This window comes from Vulpes lagopus, chromosome 3, assembly GCF_018345385.1.
Source record: "Vulpes lagopus strain Blue_001 chromosome 3, ASM1834538v1, whole genome shotgun sequence".
NCBI lineage: Eukaryota > Metazoa > Chordata > Mammalia > Carnivora > Canidae > Vulpes > Vulpes lagopus.
Window position 1 is genome coordinate 99,579,441 of NC_054826.1, and position 18,141 is coordinate 99,597,581.

At 41.0% G+C, this 18,141-nt stretch overlaps 1 protein-coding gene across 3 annotated transcripts in view; it reads right to left on the reverse strand.

Moving 5' to 3' along the window:
* The window catches only part of EIF2AK1 (eukaryotic translation initiation factor 2 alpha kinase 1), a 36,656-nt gene extending 24,160 nt beyond the window's left edge, over nucleotides 1-12,496 (reverse strand). For all 3 annotated transcript variants that reach the window (XM_041749099.1, XM_041749101.1, XM_041749100.1), the window contains exons 1-4: nucleotides 12,301-12,496; nucleotides 4,838-4,996; nucleotides 1,295-1,428; nucleotides 111-148 (exon numbers count right to left, since the gene is read on the reverse strand). In XM_041749099.1, coding sequence (XP_041605033.1) covers nucleotides 111-148; nucleotides 1,295-1,428; nucleotides 4,838-4,996; nucleotides 12,301-12,418 — 449 coding nt within the window. In that variant the 5' untranslated portion in view covers nucleotides 12,419-12,496. The remainder of the gene's footprint in view (nucleotides 1-110; nucleotides 149-1,294; nucleotides 1,429-4,837; nucleotides 4,997-12,300) is intronic.
* Between the last annotated feature and the right edge of the window lie 5,645 nt (nucleotides 12,497-18,141).

Genomic DNA, 18,141 nt, shown 5'->3' on the forward strand with positions numbered 1-18,141 from the left:
CCCTAACTACATTATTTTTAACCCCAAAACTAATTTCTGATTAATTCAGAATCAGTTCTTAACCTTAATTTCTTTCAGCACAATCACGGATGTATCTAACTAACACGTACCTGATCTTCTGGGTATGAGAATTATCTTCACAAGGATCCTAAAATCAGAAAATTCCTTTTAAAAGCATTTTAGGCAAATTTCATGGAATGAGGACTCTAACAAAATTCAATGTCACATTAATAATCCCAAATATTCAAATAATACTTAAAAAAAGAAAAACATTCTGGCTTTTTCAATATCACCTAGAGGTTTACAACTGAAAATGTTTGTCTTAGCCAAAAGATCACTACTAAAAAAGCTAGATTCTTGCCATCCACTGATAAGGCTGAGAACTTACCAAAGAGCTCTGTCAGCAAATAATTCTGACTTCACCTTCAAAATAGATGCAGAAATAGACCACTTCTCACACCTCCACTGCTACCACCCAATCCAAGTCACCATCACCTCTTGCCTGTATGACCACCTGTCTCCCTGCCTTGGCCTTTTATTTCCTCCGTCTATTCTCAACACAGTAGTTGCAGTGGTCCATTAAAATATAAATCAGAACACCTCATTCCTTGGCTCAAAATCCTGTAAAGCTTCGCACTTGACTCTGAGTTAAAAACCAAAGATGTTATGATGGTCTCAAGATCCTCCACCATCTGCCCATCCCAATGCCCTTCGCTTCCCTACCTTTCCCACACGCTCCTCCTACTTACTCTCCTCCAGCCATATGGCTGCCAGGCAGCTTCCCAAACACACCGAGCACACTGCTACCCCAGGAACGACTGTCCCTCTGCCTATAATGCTTTCCTCCAGATTGGAGCATGGCTCATACTCTCAACTGCAGCTCCTGATTTCAGTAACTGGACACCCTGCCACACGTTTTCTAAGCTCCTTCTTCACTTTATGTTTCTCCTTAACACTTACCACCATGCAACTCTCCCTTTATTTTTATAGATTTTTAGGTTTCTATTGCTGACTGCCCCCCCATCAGAACATAAGCTAAAAAAAAAATAAAAAATAAGCTCCATGAGAGCAGGTGCTTTTATCTGTTGTCTATTTTGTTTGCTGCTTGAACCCCAGCTCCTACAACATAGCCTAGCACACAGTAATCATTCAACAAATATTTGTTGAATAAACAAATTAAGGTCAACATTTTCATAAACCTGCATATAACTAGGATTTCATAATGCTTTAAAATACAGTTCTCCTGAAATTAAAATGCTTTTGTCATACACAAAGTTTGTATTTTAGTGCTTACCTGACGAACTCTCTCTTTAGCAGATCTCATTAAATGAGTAATAGCTCTGTTGTGATGTAGCCTCAATGAGCTAAACTCATCACTACAGGTGAAAGAAGACAGCAGCCCCATTTTGATAAAGGTCTGGCAAAGCACTAGAAAAAGAATATGGACATAATCAGAAAGGCCTTCAATAAAATGGCAATTTTAAAGAGACTAGAGAACAACAGCCTTTATTAAAAAAAAAAAAAAAAAGTGGGGCACCTGGGTGGCTCAGTCAGTTAAGCATCTGCCTTTGGCTCAGGTCATGATCCTGGGGTCCTGGGATGGAGCTCCAAGTTGGGCTCCCTGCTCAATAGGGAGCCTGCAGCTCTCTCCCACTGCCCCTCCCCCCCCAATCGTGTGTGTGCATGCACGCACACACTCTCACTAATAAACAAAATCTTGAAAAAAAAAAAAAAGAAAAACCTCTGTAAGATAAAAGTTATGTTTATACATATTATAATTTGGGGATTAACCCTCCAATAGAGAAGGAACAGTCGGTACTCTGAGTGATCAGGGGCACATCTAGAATTACCTATTTGATACAGAGAAGTCATTTGTTTACCAAGCCTGGTCAGCTGGTAAAGCACAAAGCTGTTTTTAAAAAGGCAAGAAAAAAATGTAGACTTACTAGTCTCCCAACATTCAAACACATCACCTTTTGTTGACAGGCAATGAAGTAAGAACAAAGGCAACAGTGAAAACATGATTAGAACTGACAACAAAAGTGACTTATTGTTTTCAGCTGTGGACTGATGATCTCTAACCAACAAGGAGTACAAAGGGATGTGTGCAGACCAAATACTAGGGGAAAGTCAAGTCTGAAGTCACAACACCAAGCTGCTCAGAAAAAGAAGTTTCTACAGAAGTGCTTGGCTTTTATTTATTCAAGGAATACAGATACCATGGAGAATATTCTTTTTTTTTTTTTTTTTTTTGAGCACTAGGCCAGAGGTCTTAGGTGACCTGTCGGTCAAAGCCTGGTGCATGCTAGTCTGGTCAGGAGCCAAACGTGTCAGAGGACTTTCTTCAGTAGCTGGTTAGCTCTGACTTGTTAGCAACACACAAGTAGTTAATTGTGGGGTTAGCATTTTGGCACTCCCCCCTCCACAGAGCTCTGTAGGCTCCTAAGGAGGAATAGAGATGTTACGTGGCACCTGATACTATAGTAACCCATTATAAATGGGCAAGGTCCTGGTAGTGTTACTGTGGAGTAAGCTCAGGCAACACACAGGAGCCAGAGGGAACCCAAGAATATTCTTTCTATATGGGTAACTTCATTAGATTATCCACTAGTTAAATAACATCAAAAACATTTTAGATATACTTTGTTTAAAAGTTCGGTCACTAAGGAGAGCACAGGATGTAATGAGCACTGAGTTTTATATAAGACTGATGAATCACAGAACTCTACCTCTAAAATTAATAATACACTACGTGTTTACTAACTGAAATTAATTTTAAAAACTTTTTTAAAAAGATAAGCAAAAATACAATTAGGAAGAATATGTTACAAAATTCTAATGATATAAAATTAGGTTAAATAATAAATAAATAAATTTTTAAATAAATAAAGTGGGTAAAATAATTTACATAAGTAAACAAATAAAAGTTCAGTCACCTACAAAGAAATCCAAAAATATCTTAAAATCAACAAGATTCAGATTTGCTTTAATTAGGAGCCAGATTACTACCCCAAAATCATTACAATCTGCTTTTCTATACAATGAGCTCAATACAATAATGCCCAGCTACCTGCACTCTGGAACCTACAAGAACACCCGTTTTATACACTTGTATATTTCCCACGTCCCATCAAGTTCATTAAAACACCAATCTACCTTTAAAATATTACTCTCTAAGGTCACATAAAGGTAGCTCTACGTTTGAGGATTTCTAACACTAAATAAGATTTGGAAAGACTTTTTTGGTAAAAGATTCTTAGAATCTGTGGTTGGAGCTATTAAAGAGGCCATAATGTTCTCAATGAGCTGGACCAAAAACAACATGATCCATAATTCTGCTCATGTCTATGCATGCTCAAGCTTCTCATATACGTAACATATGGCAGGAATAAAAATAAATTATTTCAAATACTGTGGTATAATAAAAAACATATTTGGTCTGGTTTCCTGAAACTCACATAGCTTCTAAAATTCTTGTGATTTCCCAAGGGCTGGGGGTACTAGGAGCATCTTTTGTTCTAATATTTGGTCTTTGACTTTAGTTCCTGACACAAGAACTTCTAAGACCCTTGTAATCTCCAGTAATAACAGTGTTTTTTGTATGCTAATGAGATGACTGGAGATCCCCAAGAGAACTTCAAAGGGGGACTTGTCACCAGAAAGACCAAGCCATGATTAGAAGCTTGGAGTTTTCAGCTCCACCCCTCCATTCTCCAGGGAGAAAAGGGCTGAAGATGGAGTTAATAATTGATCATGCCACCATGATGAAGACTCCATAAAAACCCCTCAAAAGGGATTCAGAGAGCTTCTGGGTGAGCATTTCCATACACCAGGAGAGTGGTGCACCCAACTTCATAGAACAGAAGTTCCTGTACTCTGGTCCTCGCCCTATGTGCCTCTTTATCTGGCTGTTCACCTGTATTGGTCATCATATCCTCTCTTATATAATAAACCCAGAAGCACAAGTGTCTCCCTGAGTACTATGAGCTATTACAGCAAATTATTAAAACTGAGAGGGCAAGAGTGGACGCTTGATTGTGAACAATTTACAGCCAGGTCAGACACAAGTATGGGTAACCTAAGGACATGGTGGACCCACTACTTGCAACCAGCATCTGAAATGAAGGCAGTCTGTGGGACTGAGCCTTAGCCTGTGGGATCTGACATTAACTTCAGGTAGACAGTGTCAGAATTGAACTGAATTGTAGGACACCCAGCTGGTATCAGAAAACTAGTCAGTATGGAGGAAAAAAAAACACACATTTGGTGTCAGAAGTACTCTGTAGATGAAAACAGTCTCCTATTCAACAACATAGACTGCAGCTGGTTCAAGGCTCTGGTCAAGAACTAGCTCAGATGGGGGATCCCTGGGTGGCGCAGCAGTTTAGCGCCTGCCTTTGGCCCAGGGCGCGATCCTAGAGACCCGGGATCGAATCCCACGTCGGGCTCCCAGTGCATGGAGCCTGCTTCTCCCTCTGTCTGTGTCTCTGCCTCTCTCTCTCTCGCTGTGTGACTATCATAAATAAATTTAAAAAAAAAAAAAAAAGAACTAGCTCAGAATGAGTACTTACGATGTTCGTTTGGCTGCTCACTGACTAAACCATGATAAATCTTCAAAAATTATATGAATGATCATGTTACAGAGACAAAACAACTATTTTTTCGTTAAATACAGCCAACTTCATGGTTATTAATCTTTTGGAGTTCCCAATGCATTCAAGGGATACAAACTATTAATACTCATTTCAAATGTTTACATATCAGCTGCTTTTCAGATCCACATCAAACAACATAGAATTTTTACAAGGTTAATTTAGCAAGAGTTATTCTTACTAACATTTAAACACCTGTCTTGAACGGAGTGGGTTTGGTTCATGCACATGGCTCAAGTGCTCCAGCAAAGAGACGAGCAAGAGTTGGTTTGCAACTGCAAAAGGGAAAGTCGGCTGTTGTAGGGGTCCTTTTAATACTTGAAGTTCTGCTGGGACATCAGATTCTAAAAATTAAAAGAGGAAAAAAATGTTTATAAATGGGAAACATATCCCACAATGACAAAACAGCATCTTTTAATTAATGAAACACAAACTTCTGACATTTAAGGAAATAAAACACAAGAAATAGTAGTTAGCTGAGTGGGGTTAATCAAGATGGACTTTCCAGAATTGAGTGTTGAGTTGAATTCTGGAAGTTGGAAGACCAGCAAAAGGATACCATCAGAGGGAGGGTGAGAGTTGGTAGTAAGGTATGTGCAAAGTCAGAAATAAACGAATGAATAACATTCAGGTGAACTAGCAGGAACTAGCGGGAACTAGGAAAGTCTTCCTAGTCAAAGTCAGAAATAAACGAATGAATAAACATTCAGGCGAACTAGCGAAAACTAGGAAAGGCTTCCTTCCTTTGAGAGGACAGTCCAGGCACCAGCACGAAGAAGGAAGTCTGGCAACAGAAAGAGGGCAAGGCAGGAGGCATGGGAATCATCAGGGGCACGTGCTGCGTGTGTGCCAGGTGTTCCACAGAAACAGTCTCATCTGGTCCTCACAAAACGGTGGAAGGTAAGTGTCACCGCTCTCACTTTACAGATGAGGATACTGACCTCATAGAGCAGTCAAGGAACTTGTAAGCAGAACGACGCCCAAGTCCATCCTCTTTCCACTACACAAGACGAAGCAGATGGACAAGCTGGCACTTCAAGCTGAAGGCTGTAAGTTCTCACTTACTGTTTGTTTCATGGATTACTGAATAGGCCAGTAACAGTAAGAAGGAAACATGTTTGAGAAAACTGTTCTGGAACATGTAATAGGTAGACAAGAAGAAGCACGCAACAGGCAACAATAACCTAGTATAGGAGGTAAAGGACAGAAACATGGAGGAAAGAATAGGTCCCAGAGATACTGAGAAAGAAATGTACTAGCCAATTACACAACACTAGGAGTGGGAGGATGCGAACAAGAGTAAAAACTCTTAGAGGGCGGGGGTTCCTGGGTGGCGCAGCGGTTTGGCGCCTGCCTTTGGCCCAGGGCGCGATTCTGGAGACCCAGGATCGAATCCCACGTCAGGCTTCTGGTGCATGGAGCCTGCTTCTCCCTCTGCCTGTGTCTCTGCCTCTCTCTCTCTCTCTGTATGACTACCATAAATTTAAAAAAAAGGGGGGGGGGGACTCTTAGAGGGCTGTTAGAGAAAAGATGAGACACTGTAAGCTCTCCAGAGCTGTGGACTCACTATATTGGAAATGCCCTGCAGTTAACAGGGACCATACATCCTATATCTGCTAAGATCCTCCCCATTTAAAATAAAATAAAATATTCTATATAAAGGTCCTGGAAAAGTCAAAGTTTCCATATTCGGACCTCGTCACCAATTTCCTCTCTGATTTACAAGGTGACCAAAACCTTCCATATATGCAGATGTGCTATTCATTTTATTTTATTTTATTTTATTTTTAATTTTTATTTATTTATGATAGTCACAGAGAGAGAGAGAGAGAGGCAGAGGCAGAGGCGGAGGGAGAAGCAGGCTCCATGCACCGGGACCCTGACGTGGGATTCGATCCTGGGTCTCCAGGATCACGCCCTGGGCCAAAGGCAGGCGCCAAACCGCTGCGCCACCCAGGGATCCCTTTTTTTTTTTTTTTCTTTTTTTTTTTGTGCTATTCATTTTAAATGAAAACTTACTGAGTGTGGGGACAGGAAAGAATGAAAAATGCCCGTGTAATAACTTCTCTATGTAAAGACATCTTAAAATTAAAATATAGGGGCCTCTGGGTGACTCAGTTGTTTAAGTGTCTGCCTCAGGGTCCTGGGATCAAGCCCCACACCAGACTCTGCTCAGTGGGGGCTCTGCATCTCCCTCTCCCTCTGACTGCCACTCTCCCTGCTTGTGTTCTCTCTCTCTGTCAAATAAATTTAAAAGATTTTTTTAATTAAAAAATAAAGTTAAAATATGAATCACAAATTGAAATATTGGAGCAGCCCAGGTGGCTCAGCAGTTTAGTGCAGCCTTCAGCCCAGGGTGTGGTACTGGAGTGCCAGGATCAAGTCCCACATCAGGCTCCCTGCATGGAGCCCGCTTCTCCCTCTGCCGGTGTCTCTGCCTCTCTCTCTCTCTCTGTGTCTCTCATGACTGACTGACTGACTGACTGACTAAATAAATAAATAAATAAATAAAAATTCAGCTACTGCACACAGATCTAAGAAAAGATAGTAATATTTATAGAGTTCTTAAAATAAAATGAAGCATAATTAAAACTCAAATAGGATGGGATCCCTGGGTGGCGCAGCGGTTTGGCGCCTGCCTTTGGCCCAGGGCGCGATCCTGGAGACCCGAGATCGAATCCCATGTCGGGCTCCCGGTGCATGGAGCCTGCTTCTTCCTCTGCCTGTGTCTCTGCCTCTCTCTCTCTCTCTCTCTCTCTCTCTGTGACTATCATAAATAAATAAAAATTAAAAAAAAAAAAACTCAAGTAGGCTTAACATAACTAGTAACTAGTGACATATATATTAAAATAACTATGCTACCAACATTTGCCATCAGACTGGTAACCATTTGAAGCCTGGAATACATGGTATTGTTATGAACACAGAAAAGCAGACATTTTCAATCACAGTGGGGTAAAAGTGTCTGCAACCTTTGGCAATAAATATATCATAAAATTCAAAATATGCAAACTTTTGACTCAGCACGTCGAGTTTTTGAAAATACAAGAAAATAAAGCACAACATATATATATGTAAGATGTTTAGCATAACATTGTTTAGAATACTGAAAAGTTGCTAAATTATATACATATAACAGATTATGCAGCTATTGGAAATGATGGTGTATAAAAAGATAATCATGAATAGTCTTATCAGGTCAAAGAAGCAAGCTATAAAACAGTAATACTAATGAAGGTGAGGCAAGATACCTTCATATAAACCAACACCACCTCTCTTGTCATCATTTTACCAAAATATATCAAAACTTTTAAACTTTATTTAATCCAACAAATCCTATTTCTATAAATGTAGTCTAAGGAAATAATCAGATATCAACAAAGATTTTTGTATACAGATGTCAAACCCAATATTATTTCTAATGATAAAAAAAGAGAAATCTATTTTCCAAAAAGGCAAAGACTAAAATGATAATACAGAATGTAATGGTCTTAATGTTTTTGAACGCTAATTTATCGCAAGAAAATGTTAATATAACATCACATTTAAAAAGCAGAACATGGACAGCCCGGGTGGCTCAGTGGTTTAGTGCCGCCTTCAGCCTAGGTCCTGATCCTGGAGACCCCGGATCGAGTCCCACATCGGGCTCCGTGCATGGAGCCTGCTTCTCCCTCTGCCTGTGTCTCTGCTTCTCTCTCTCACTGTGTGCCTATCATAAATAAATAAAATTAAAAAAAAAAAATTAAAAAAAAAATCTTTAATAAATAAAATAAAATAAAATAAAATAAATAAATAAAATAAAATAAAATAAAATAAAATAAAATAAAATAAAATAAAATAAAATAAAATAAAAAGCAGAACATATGGTGCCTCAGTGGCTCAGTCAGTTAAGTGTCTGCCTTTGGCTCAGGTCATGATTCCAGAATTGCACATCCAACTCCCTGCTCAGTGGAGTGTTTGTTTCTCTGCCCCTCACCCCACTGTGCTCTCTTTCTCTCTCACTGTCTCTCAAATAAATAAAATATTTTAAAAATAATAAAACATAAAAGGTTTATCATACTACTATGCTCACAATTTAAAAATACATTTATTCCATTGCTACATAAACGTACAGACAATACAAAGAATAAAACAGCAACTCTCTGCCCTCTCTGTTTCCGATAATGTATCAACAGAATTTGTACAACAAATGAAATTAATGAATATGTTGTTTTACAATCTGCCTGTATGATCCTTAGCACCTAGGCATTTACCTGGCTTACAGCAATTCTCATTAATAATAGTAAGTGAATACACCAAATTGTTAGCAGTGAGTCCTCTGGGATGTGAGTACAGGTGACTTTCCCCTCTTTTTCCTTTATTTATTTTAAATTTTTCAAATGATATTTCTAAATTTTTATCTTATTTGGACAAACTCAGAAATTTTTAATCCATTTATGATATCTCTGACCGAGTTTTAAATGCAAAACTCAGCAAAGAAATTTTTGCTAGGTATGTCAAAATGTAAACAGTAATCTCTGGGTGATGAGATTGTGGTTTTTAAATTTCCTTCTTCAGGCTTTTCTAGAATTTCAACATACTCTGTAATGTGAAAAAAAAAATTTTTAACACACTTAATTGTCAACAGTGGTGACATTAAGGTTTGGAGGGTTTTCTGCTTTTCTATGCTCATACTTTCCTATGTTCTACAACAAGAACATCCTACTTTTTAGTAAGAAAACAAACAAACAAACAAAAAGAATGACCAGAGTCAAGTGAACCAACTAAACCAAAAAAATGGCATCTTTACAAAAGAGCAGTGGACAAACACTCAAACGCAGGAAGACATAAAACTTCGGAAATGAAGTCCGAAGCAGAGTGCTTCCCATTCGGTCCTGATCAAGTAGAAGAGGAAGAGCAAAGTGGCTAATAGGAAAGACGAGGTCAGGCCCTCTCATAAAAGAAGAAAAAACTTGATGAGATCCTAGGTGAAGTAAGAGATCGACATTTCTGCCAAGTAGGAGGGGAGGAGACAAAAAGGAAAGGGATCAAAAAAAAAAAAAAAAAGGAAAGGGATCACCTACTTCAAGCTTCTCAGGAAAGTATGATCCATATAAATGGTCCAACATTACATAAGTGAGGAATGTGGAGGACTACTCTGAGGTAAAAATTCTGAAAAACTCAGGGATGCCTGGGTGGCTCAGTGGTTGAGCATCTGCCTTTGGCTCAGGTCGTGATTCTGGGGTCCTGGAATCAAGTACCGCCATCAGGCTCCCCACAGGGAGCCTGCTTCTCCCTCTGCCTATGTCTCTGTGTCTCTCATGAAAAATAAAATCTTTTAAAAATTCTGAAAAACTCCTATCAGATAAAAGAAAAAAAAAACAAAAAAACAACGAGCCTGGCAATGGGCTTACTGTTGCTCTCCTGCTGCTACCTGCTATTCCACAGCAGGAAAAGAACATACAGGAACTCTGATCAAAGTTAGTCCCTACGTAATAGACTGACAAACACAGGTTTTAGAGTTATATCTAGGCTTTGAATTTTGACTCTAAAATAAACTGGCAAAGTAACCCCCTCACATCATTCAGATGACCTTCGAGAAATCAGGTAACCACTGTTTCTACATCCACTAAAATCCACTCTACATTTTTTTCACATAAAAAGATAAATTATAAAAAGAAAAAAAAAGATAAATGTCTGGGTATTCCAGGCCTCTTTGAAGAAAAGGTAATATGTAAACACAAGAGTATTATTTGTAACCTCGGAAAAGGACATTTTTCAAAGCTTATCTAGATCACTCCCTTCAAGAATAATCTTTCCTTTGCAGAAAGCCTTATCATAATGTTACAGCAAAGACAGACTTGCATGTTTACAGCTGGGGCTTTTCCTTTGATATAACACTTCCCATATTATTGAGCTGCCACAGTACACCGGGTTTCATGTGAAAAAATCAGTTCGTTAAAAAAAGTTCCCTTAAACCTGTCCTCTGTCAATGACCTACTTAAATTACCACCAGTCTGTTTTTGCTTCCCTTTAGGGTGAAGAATTATAGACAGTATTAGCAGTGAAGATCGAAGGACTTAAGGAATAAATTAATCTTTTCAATCCCTTGCCCTTTCTAATCCATCGCAACATGTTAATATTTGTTTTATGCTGCAACTGAGTGTATTCCCTGTAATCATCCTATGCAAACTACCATAAAGTAAAAACCTCCGTGAATCGTTATTCATTCTTCATAGCACAGTTTAGTTTTAAAAACTGCCATAAAGGGATCCCTGGGTGGCGCAGCAGTTTGGCGCCTGCCTTTGGCCCAGGGCACGATCCTGGAGACCCGGGATCGAATCCCACGTGGGGCTCCCGGTGCATGGAGCCTGCTTCTCCCTCTGCCTGTGTCTCTGCCTCTCTCTCTATCTCTCTGTGACTATCATAAATAAATAAAAATTAAAAAAAAAATTTAAAACTGCCAAAACATGGGACACCTGGGTGGCTCAGCCAGTTGGGCGCCTACCTTCTGCTCAGGTCACGATCTCAGGGTCCTAGGATCAAGTCCGGAGTGGGACTCCCTGCTCAATCAAGAGCCTGCTTCTCTGTCTCCTTCTGCCCCTCCTCTGCTCTCTCTATCAAATAAATATTTTTTAAACTGCCCAAACGACTGATAGTAATTAAAGATCTATGAACTTTCAATAAAATCCTGGATACTCTGGTTAGAGTCAATGTTTTAGGTACCCCTCACTTTATGCAGAATAACTTGCCTGACTTAACTCCGTATCTCCTAGTAACCAAAAGCCTCAAAACAAACAAACAAACAAAAACAAAAAACAAAAAAAACCTTGGGCATTTCTTTTCTTAAAACCCAAAAGACGGGATCCCTGGGTGGCTCAGCGGTTTAGCGCCTGCCTTCAGCCCAGGGCATGATCCTGGAGTCCCGGGATCAAGTCCCACGTCGGGCTCCCTGCATGGAGCCTGCTTCTCCCTCTGCCTGTGTCTCTTATGAATAAATAAAATCTTAAAAAACAAACAAACAAAAGGATGGGACGACTCTGCTGCTCAGTGGTTGAGCGTCTGCCTTTGGCTCAGGTGGTGATCCCAGGGTCCTGGGATGGAGTCCCCCATCAGGCTCCCTGCAGGGAGCCTGCTTCTCCCTCTGCCTATGTCTCTGCCTCTCTCTGTGTGTCTCTCTCATGGATGAATAAATAAAATCTTAAACACACACACACACGGATTATTTCCATAGCGCCCCACTATGAGAGGTCTCTAACTCCCTCATCACTGCAGCAAAAGAGAAGGTACAAATTAAAACACTTAACCCGAACTGTTGAGTGTATAAGTCTGCAAAGTCCCCGTCTAGTAGTACAAAGCTCATTCTCGTCATCTAACAAAAACCACAATGCTCGCGAGCTGGAAAGCAGCCTGAGGTTAATCTTAGCACGTCCGGAGCCAAGTCCGCAAAGAGGAAACCACGAACAGAAACGTAAACAAACGAGTGGGTCGCGACACTCTTCAATAAATGTCTACCTTACCCAGACCGCCCTCCCGCATCTCCCCCTCGCACTGCACTCGAGTCCGGATCCAGCCGAATTCGCCCCAAGCTCACAGCCGCCTTGCCCGCCCGGGAATGAAGGTAGACGGGTGCAAGGGGAGGGCGGTCGCGGCATTCCAGGTCCCTCACCATCATACTTGGGGTCCGAGCCGTCGGCCGGGAACTCGATGGCAGGAGGCGCAGGCACAGCCTCCGCCCCGTCGCCCTCCGCCTCGCGCTCTCGGGCACCGGAGCTGCCCCCCAGCATTGCCCGCCGCCAGCCCGCCAGCCTGCCAGACTACAGCCCAGCGACGCCTCTCTCAAAACCAGCGGCGCCCGCCACCGGATCCGGAAGTAGCCCCTCGCGCAGCGGAAGACCCTCCCCGGCCTCCCGCGCGCCGCTGGCGGAGGCGGGCCCTGCCGTAGGCCCCGCCCTTTCCCCCCTCTCCCAGGACGGGGGAGAGGGAGAGAGGGCGGATCCCGCGCGGTGCGCCCCTCGGCGCAGGCGCGCTGGTGAGCTGGTCCTCTGTGGCCCGCGACGGTCCGGGTGCGGGCCCGGGACACGCGCCACGCCCGCGGGGGCCTGAACCAGCGGTCCCGGGCGCTCTCGAGACATTAGCACCCGCACAGGGGTCAGAGCGATCACATCTCACGCTAAGACTTGGATGCTCATGTAAGAAGCCCGTGTCTGCAGATTGTCATCCAAATAGATGCTCTCTGCAGATGCAACGGTGACTATTTGTCACTTGTTTTTCAAAAACACAAAAAAAGCAATAAAAGCATCTACAAGACCTATCTCAACAAGAACTGAACCTATTTTAGTCAACCGTTAAAACACTACAAAATGTGTAATACCACTCCGGTTCCAAAGTGAATCCAACCTAACAAAAATTCGCTGCTTTTAAGACTGAACTTTCTATTGAAATTATTTCAAACCTGAGACCAAGTGATCCCATGGCCACATTGCATCGACTATGATTTGGAGCCCTTGGTTTCAAAAAATCCTCTGCCCTCTGGAAACATCTCTGATTACTTGGTTACCAACACAATGCTGTTAGAAATAATTCTTAGATTCTAGATCAGATAATACAGCTGGAATAAAAAGCCTGTCAGATTTTGAGCCTCAACCCCAGGGGCATGTGCAAAAGTGGTATTGCTTAATTTTATTTGAATAAAGTTTTCTTATAAAATCATACGGGATGAATTCAGCCTGATAGAAGCAATTTGGAATGGTTCATCCAAAGATTAGGGATGCCTCTTTACCTACTCTGTTGATGGGAAGAATACAGGCTCTATGGAGGGTGATTTCTCTATATGTATCCACAACTTTAAAAATGCAAATACTTTTGACTCATCAATTCTTTCAGTAATTTATTCTAAAGAACAGGTTAAGAATAAGCAAAAGTATTCAGCTAAAACTATTAATTGCAACACAAGTTATATAATACCCAAAACAAGAAGACAATATAATTCAGTAAATTATAAACATCCATGGAATGGTACACTTTGCAACCAATAAAAACAATAGTATGCAATATCCAGTTCTCCACTTTCCACCACCACCAGAATGGAGAAAACAGCAAACCCATTCACATGGAAATATAAATGAAGGCAACATTTCTAGAAGACAATACTCAGCTTATAGTGAAAATTTTCAAATAGTCATACTCTTTAACCCACATACAGGAATATATACAATGGAAAATATCAGAATGATGAAAAAAGGTGAATCTATAAGAGTGTTCATCAAAGTGTAGTTTATAGTAGAAAAGCACTGGAATAAATCCAAATTCCCAAAAAGAAGAGCAGTTGGGATACACCCATGCAGTGAAACCTTATGCAACCATTACAAAACTTGAGGGTGAGAGTGGGGGAAGAGCATATTTCTCTCTTGGCTTTCATGGTATCACACAATTCTAGTTTTTCTCTATTTTGCTGGCCCTTCATCTTAGGATTCCTTTCTGGATTCTCCTCCAAATGCATAATTCTGTAGGGTTCTTGTCATGTCACTCCAAATTCTCTCAGGAGATAACCACATGCATTGCTATCACTTTACATAGTATCTCTAAGCTGACAACTCCCAAATGTATCTCTGTAGCACAGACTTGTTCTCTTGAATGAACTCAAAAGCATCTCAAATTTCTGAAAGCAAACTCACAATATTCCCCCTAAAATTTGTTTTCTACTACCTCTCTTCATTCAAGTAGCATATAATCCACCCACTTGTCCATGCCTAAAATGTGAGAGTCAAACTTATTCCATAACCAGACTATATCTAGGCTCTCCACAAATTAATTAAAAATATAAACATGATATAGCATATAAACATGCAATATTAAACATGCAGTTAACTGGAAAGGAACCCAAATGGCCAATAAACATAGGAAAAGATGCACAAATTACTCTACGTACAGGTAATGCAAATTAAACAGTGAAATAGTTTAAGATGTCAAACTATTATATTTTCAAAGTTAATCTTTCACACCAAGTGTGGGTGAGGATGTGGAGGAAAAGAAGCTATCATACATCACTAAAGACCTGCTTAGTGGGCAGCCCCGGTGGTGCAGTGGTTTAGTGCCGCCTGCAGCCGGCGGCGTGATCCTGGAGACCTGGGATCGAGTCCCACGTCAGGCTCCCTTCATGGAGCCTGCTCCTCCCTCTGCCTGTGTCTCTGCCTCTCTCTTTCTGTGTCTCTATGAATAAATAAAATAAAAAATCTTTAAAAAGAAAAAAGACCTACTTAGTGATACTGAGTAAAGTCACATGGTGCATACACAAGATCCATTAATTTAATTTCCATTGAGGTTCCCTTTGGGTATTTCTACATGTGCCCAAAGATAGGTATATTATGTGTATGTCCTCATGTCTTATCATGAACATTGAAAACAACACAGCATAAGTTGCAGAAGGTTTTATGATAGTAATCATAATAAAATAATAATTGCTGATATTTACCAAGTACTATGTCAGCTCCCTCGCCTGTTCTTTTTTTTTTTTTTAAGACTTTATTTATTTGAGAGAGAGAGTAAGCGAGCATGAGTGGGGTGAGGAGCAGAGGGAGAAGCAGGCTCCCCTGCCAAGCAGGGATCTCTATATGGGGCTCAATCCCAAGACTCCAGGATCATGACCCGAGCTGAAGGCAGAAGGCAGAAGACGCCCAACCCCTGCTCAACCATCTGAGCCACCCAGATGCCCTTCTGTCACCTGTTCTAAGTGCTTTCACAAATATTAATTCATTCAATCCTCAATACAAATTTACAAGCTAGGTGCTGTTATTATCCTATTTTATAGTTGAGAACATAGATGTAAAAAGAGCTTTTCAATAAACACCTTGCCTGAAGTTGCACTACCTGTTGTATTTGGGCAACCAGGACTTTTTTTCACATATCACCTTTCACTGTTCTCTACTTTTTTTTTTTTTACAACAGCTTTCTTTTTAATTTTTTTATTTATGATAGTCACAGAGAGAGAGAGAGAGAGGCAGAAGCAGGCTCCATGCACTAGGAGCCCAACGTGGGATTCGATCCCGGGTCTCCAGGATCGCGCCCTGGGCCAAAGGCAGGCGCTAAACCTCTGCACCACCCAGGGATCCCTTACAACAGCTTTATGAGATAACTTATATGTCACAAAACTCATTCTAAAATTCTTTTTGAATGTACAAATGACTGGTTTTTAGTATACTCAGAGTTGGGCCATTACCACTATCTGATTTTAAAACATTTTTTGCCACCCTATAGAGAGATTCATTTGGGGTTAGATTCCTTTTGAATTCCCATATATGTTGCATCAATAGGGAAATGAACATATACACAAATGAATATTATAGAATTGTCACAATGATTCAACTAGATTCAAGGTGTTAAGTTAGGGCACTTCATGCAGTAGGTGGAGAAAAAAAAGAAACAAAACGCATGCAAACACACACCCACAGTGTGGCCCTGAATTTGACCCTATGAAGTACAGTATGATGCCATGTATGTAAAATTTTAAATATACAAAAAGCATATTATTCTGGGACATATATTTATCACAAAAATATTAAAATATAGATGAAGAGTGCCTAGGTGGCTCAGTCAGCTAAGCTGCTGACTTTGACTCAGGTCATGATCTCAAGGTCCTGAGATTGAGCCCCTCTGGCTCCCAACTTAGGGCTCATTGGGACTCTGCTTATCACTCTGCCCCTCCCTCCACTCATGTTCTTTCTCTCTCTCAAGTAAGGAATGACATCTGACTTTTATTTTTTGTAAAGATTTTATTTCTTCATGAGAGACGCAGAGAGAGAGAGGCACTAAGAGTAACCCTAAGGGATCTCCTGTATTCCAGATTCTTTCTAACTTTCACTGTGGAGGTAAGTCCCATTTCTTCTTGGTTGTCAGAATCAATTACCCCAGCCAGTATTGTAACTCCCTTTTTTACCTGTTGCCTTAGAATCATGAGGAGCCTAGGCGACTATTCGACAATCTTAACTTGCAATTCAGTTGAATCATTGTTGTGTCTACATTAGAAGAAACAAGACCTTTTGGAAATCCTTTTGGAACTAAGACCTCTAAGCGAGGACAGCATAAGGTCACAGAGACAGGAAGAAAAATGCTAGAGTCACTTGGGGGTGATACTGAGTAGAGCAACTCCCATTTCAACTCCTTGATCTACAGACCCGTGGATCCTGGATGAGGGAGAAACAGCACCATATATTTATTGGGCACTGACTCAAAATATAAACAACCCTGAGAACCTTACCCCAGTCCTTCAAGGTGTGACCCCTAACTGGCACTGTAACTGAGTTCTCAAATGGCCATTACATCAAGTCAGTTGCTTCAGGAAAGTAGGAAACATGGTAAGACAAGAGACTTCCATGAGCATGGGTCAACTGCCATACTTTATTTGCTAGAAAATGGGTTCCTTTATCAGAAGCAAAGCTGTGTGGAATACCATGACAGTGGATAAAGATATTCTGTAAGTCCACAAAGGGAAGTTTTGGCAGAATAATAATTATAATGATGATGATGATGATGATGATGATGATAACAACAACAGCAGCAGCAGCAGCAGCAGCAGAGAAGGCAAATCTGTACCTATAGTATCTATTTTAGTAAAAACAAAACACTGCTTGTCCATGAGAGAAGGAGTCTAATGTAATCGACCTGCCTCCAGGTAGCTGGCTGATCACTCCAGGGAATGATGCCATACTGGGGATTCAGTATTGGTCTCTGCTGCTGGCAGATTGGGCACTCATGTGTAGCTATAGCCAGGATAGTTTTGGTGAGTGGAAATCCATGGTTCACTGCCACCATAGCCACTTTGTTCATGAGCCCACTAGGTGATAACAGGAGTGGCTGACGAAAGAAGCTGACTAGTTAGTATCCATAGATGGGCCATCCTATTGACTTGATTATGAAAATCCTCTGCTGATGGAGTGACTGGGTTGGCTCAGTGGTTGAGCATCTGCCTTTGGTTCAGGTCGTGGTCTCAGGGTCCTGGGATTGAGTCCCGCACTGGGCTCCCTGCAGGAGCCTGCTTCTCCCTCTGCCTGCATCTCTGTCTCTGTCTCTGTCTCTGTCTCTCATGAGTGAATGAATAAAATCTTTAAAAAAAAATAAAGAAAAAAGAAAACCCTCTGCTGAGATCACTCTTTGGTGAGCATTCACATGGCCTACAAATACCTTCATATTTTTCACCCATCTAAGAGAGATCTATCCATACCCATTCCCCAAACTTCCTCATCACCAATTTTGCAATCATATTCCTTCCAAGTCCTTGACAATCCAGCCAAATTATTGACAACATCCCATGAATCAGTATATAATCAAATATCTGGCCGTTTCTCCTTTAAAGCAAAATGAACAATCAGATACACTGCTTGGAAGTTCTGTTCACTGGGAGGATTTCCCTTCACCACTCTCCTTCAGGGATGTTACAGAAAAGGGCTGTCATGCTGCAGTTGTCCACTTTCCAGTGATGCCTGCCTGTTGTGCAGAACCACCTGAAAACAAG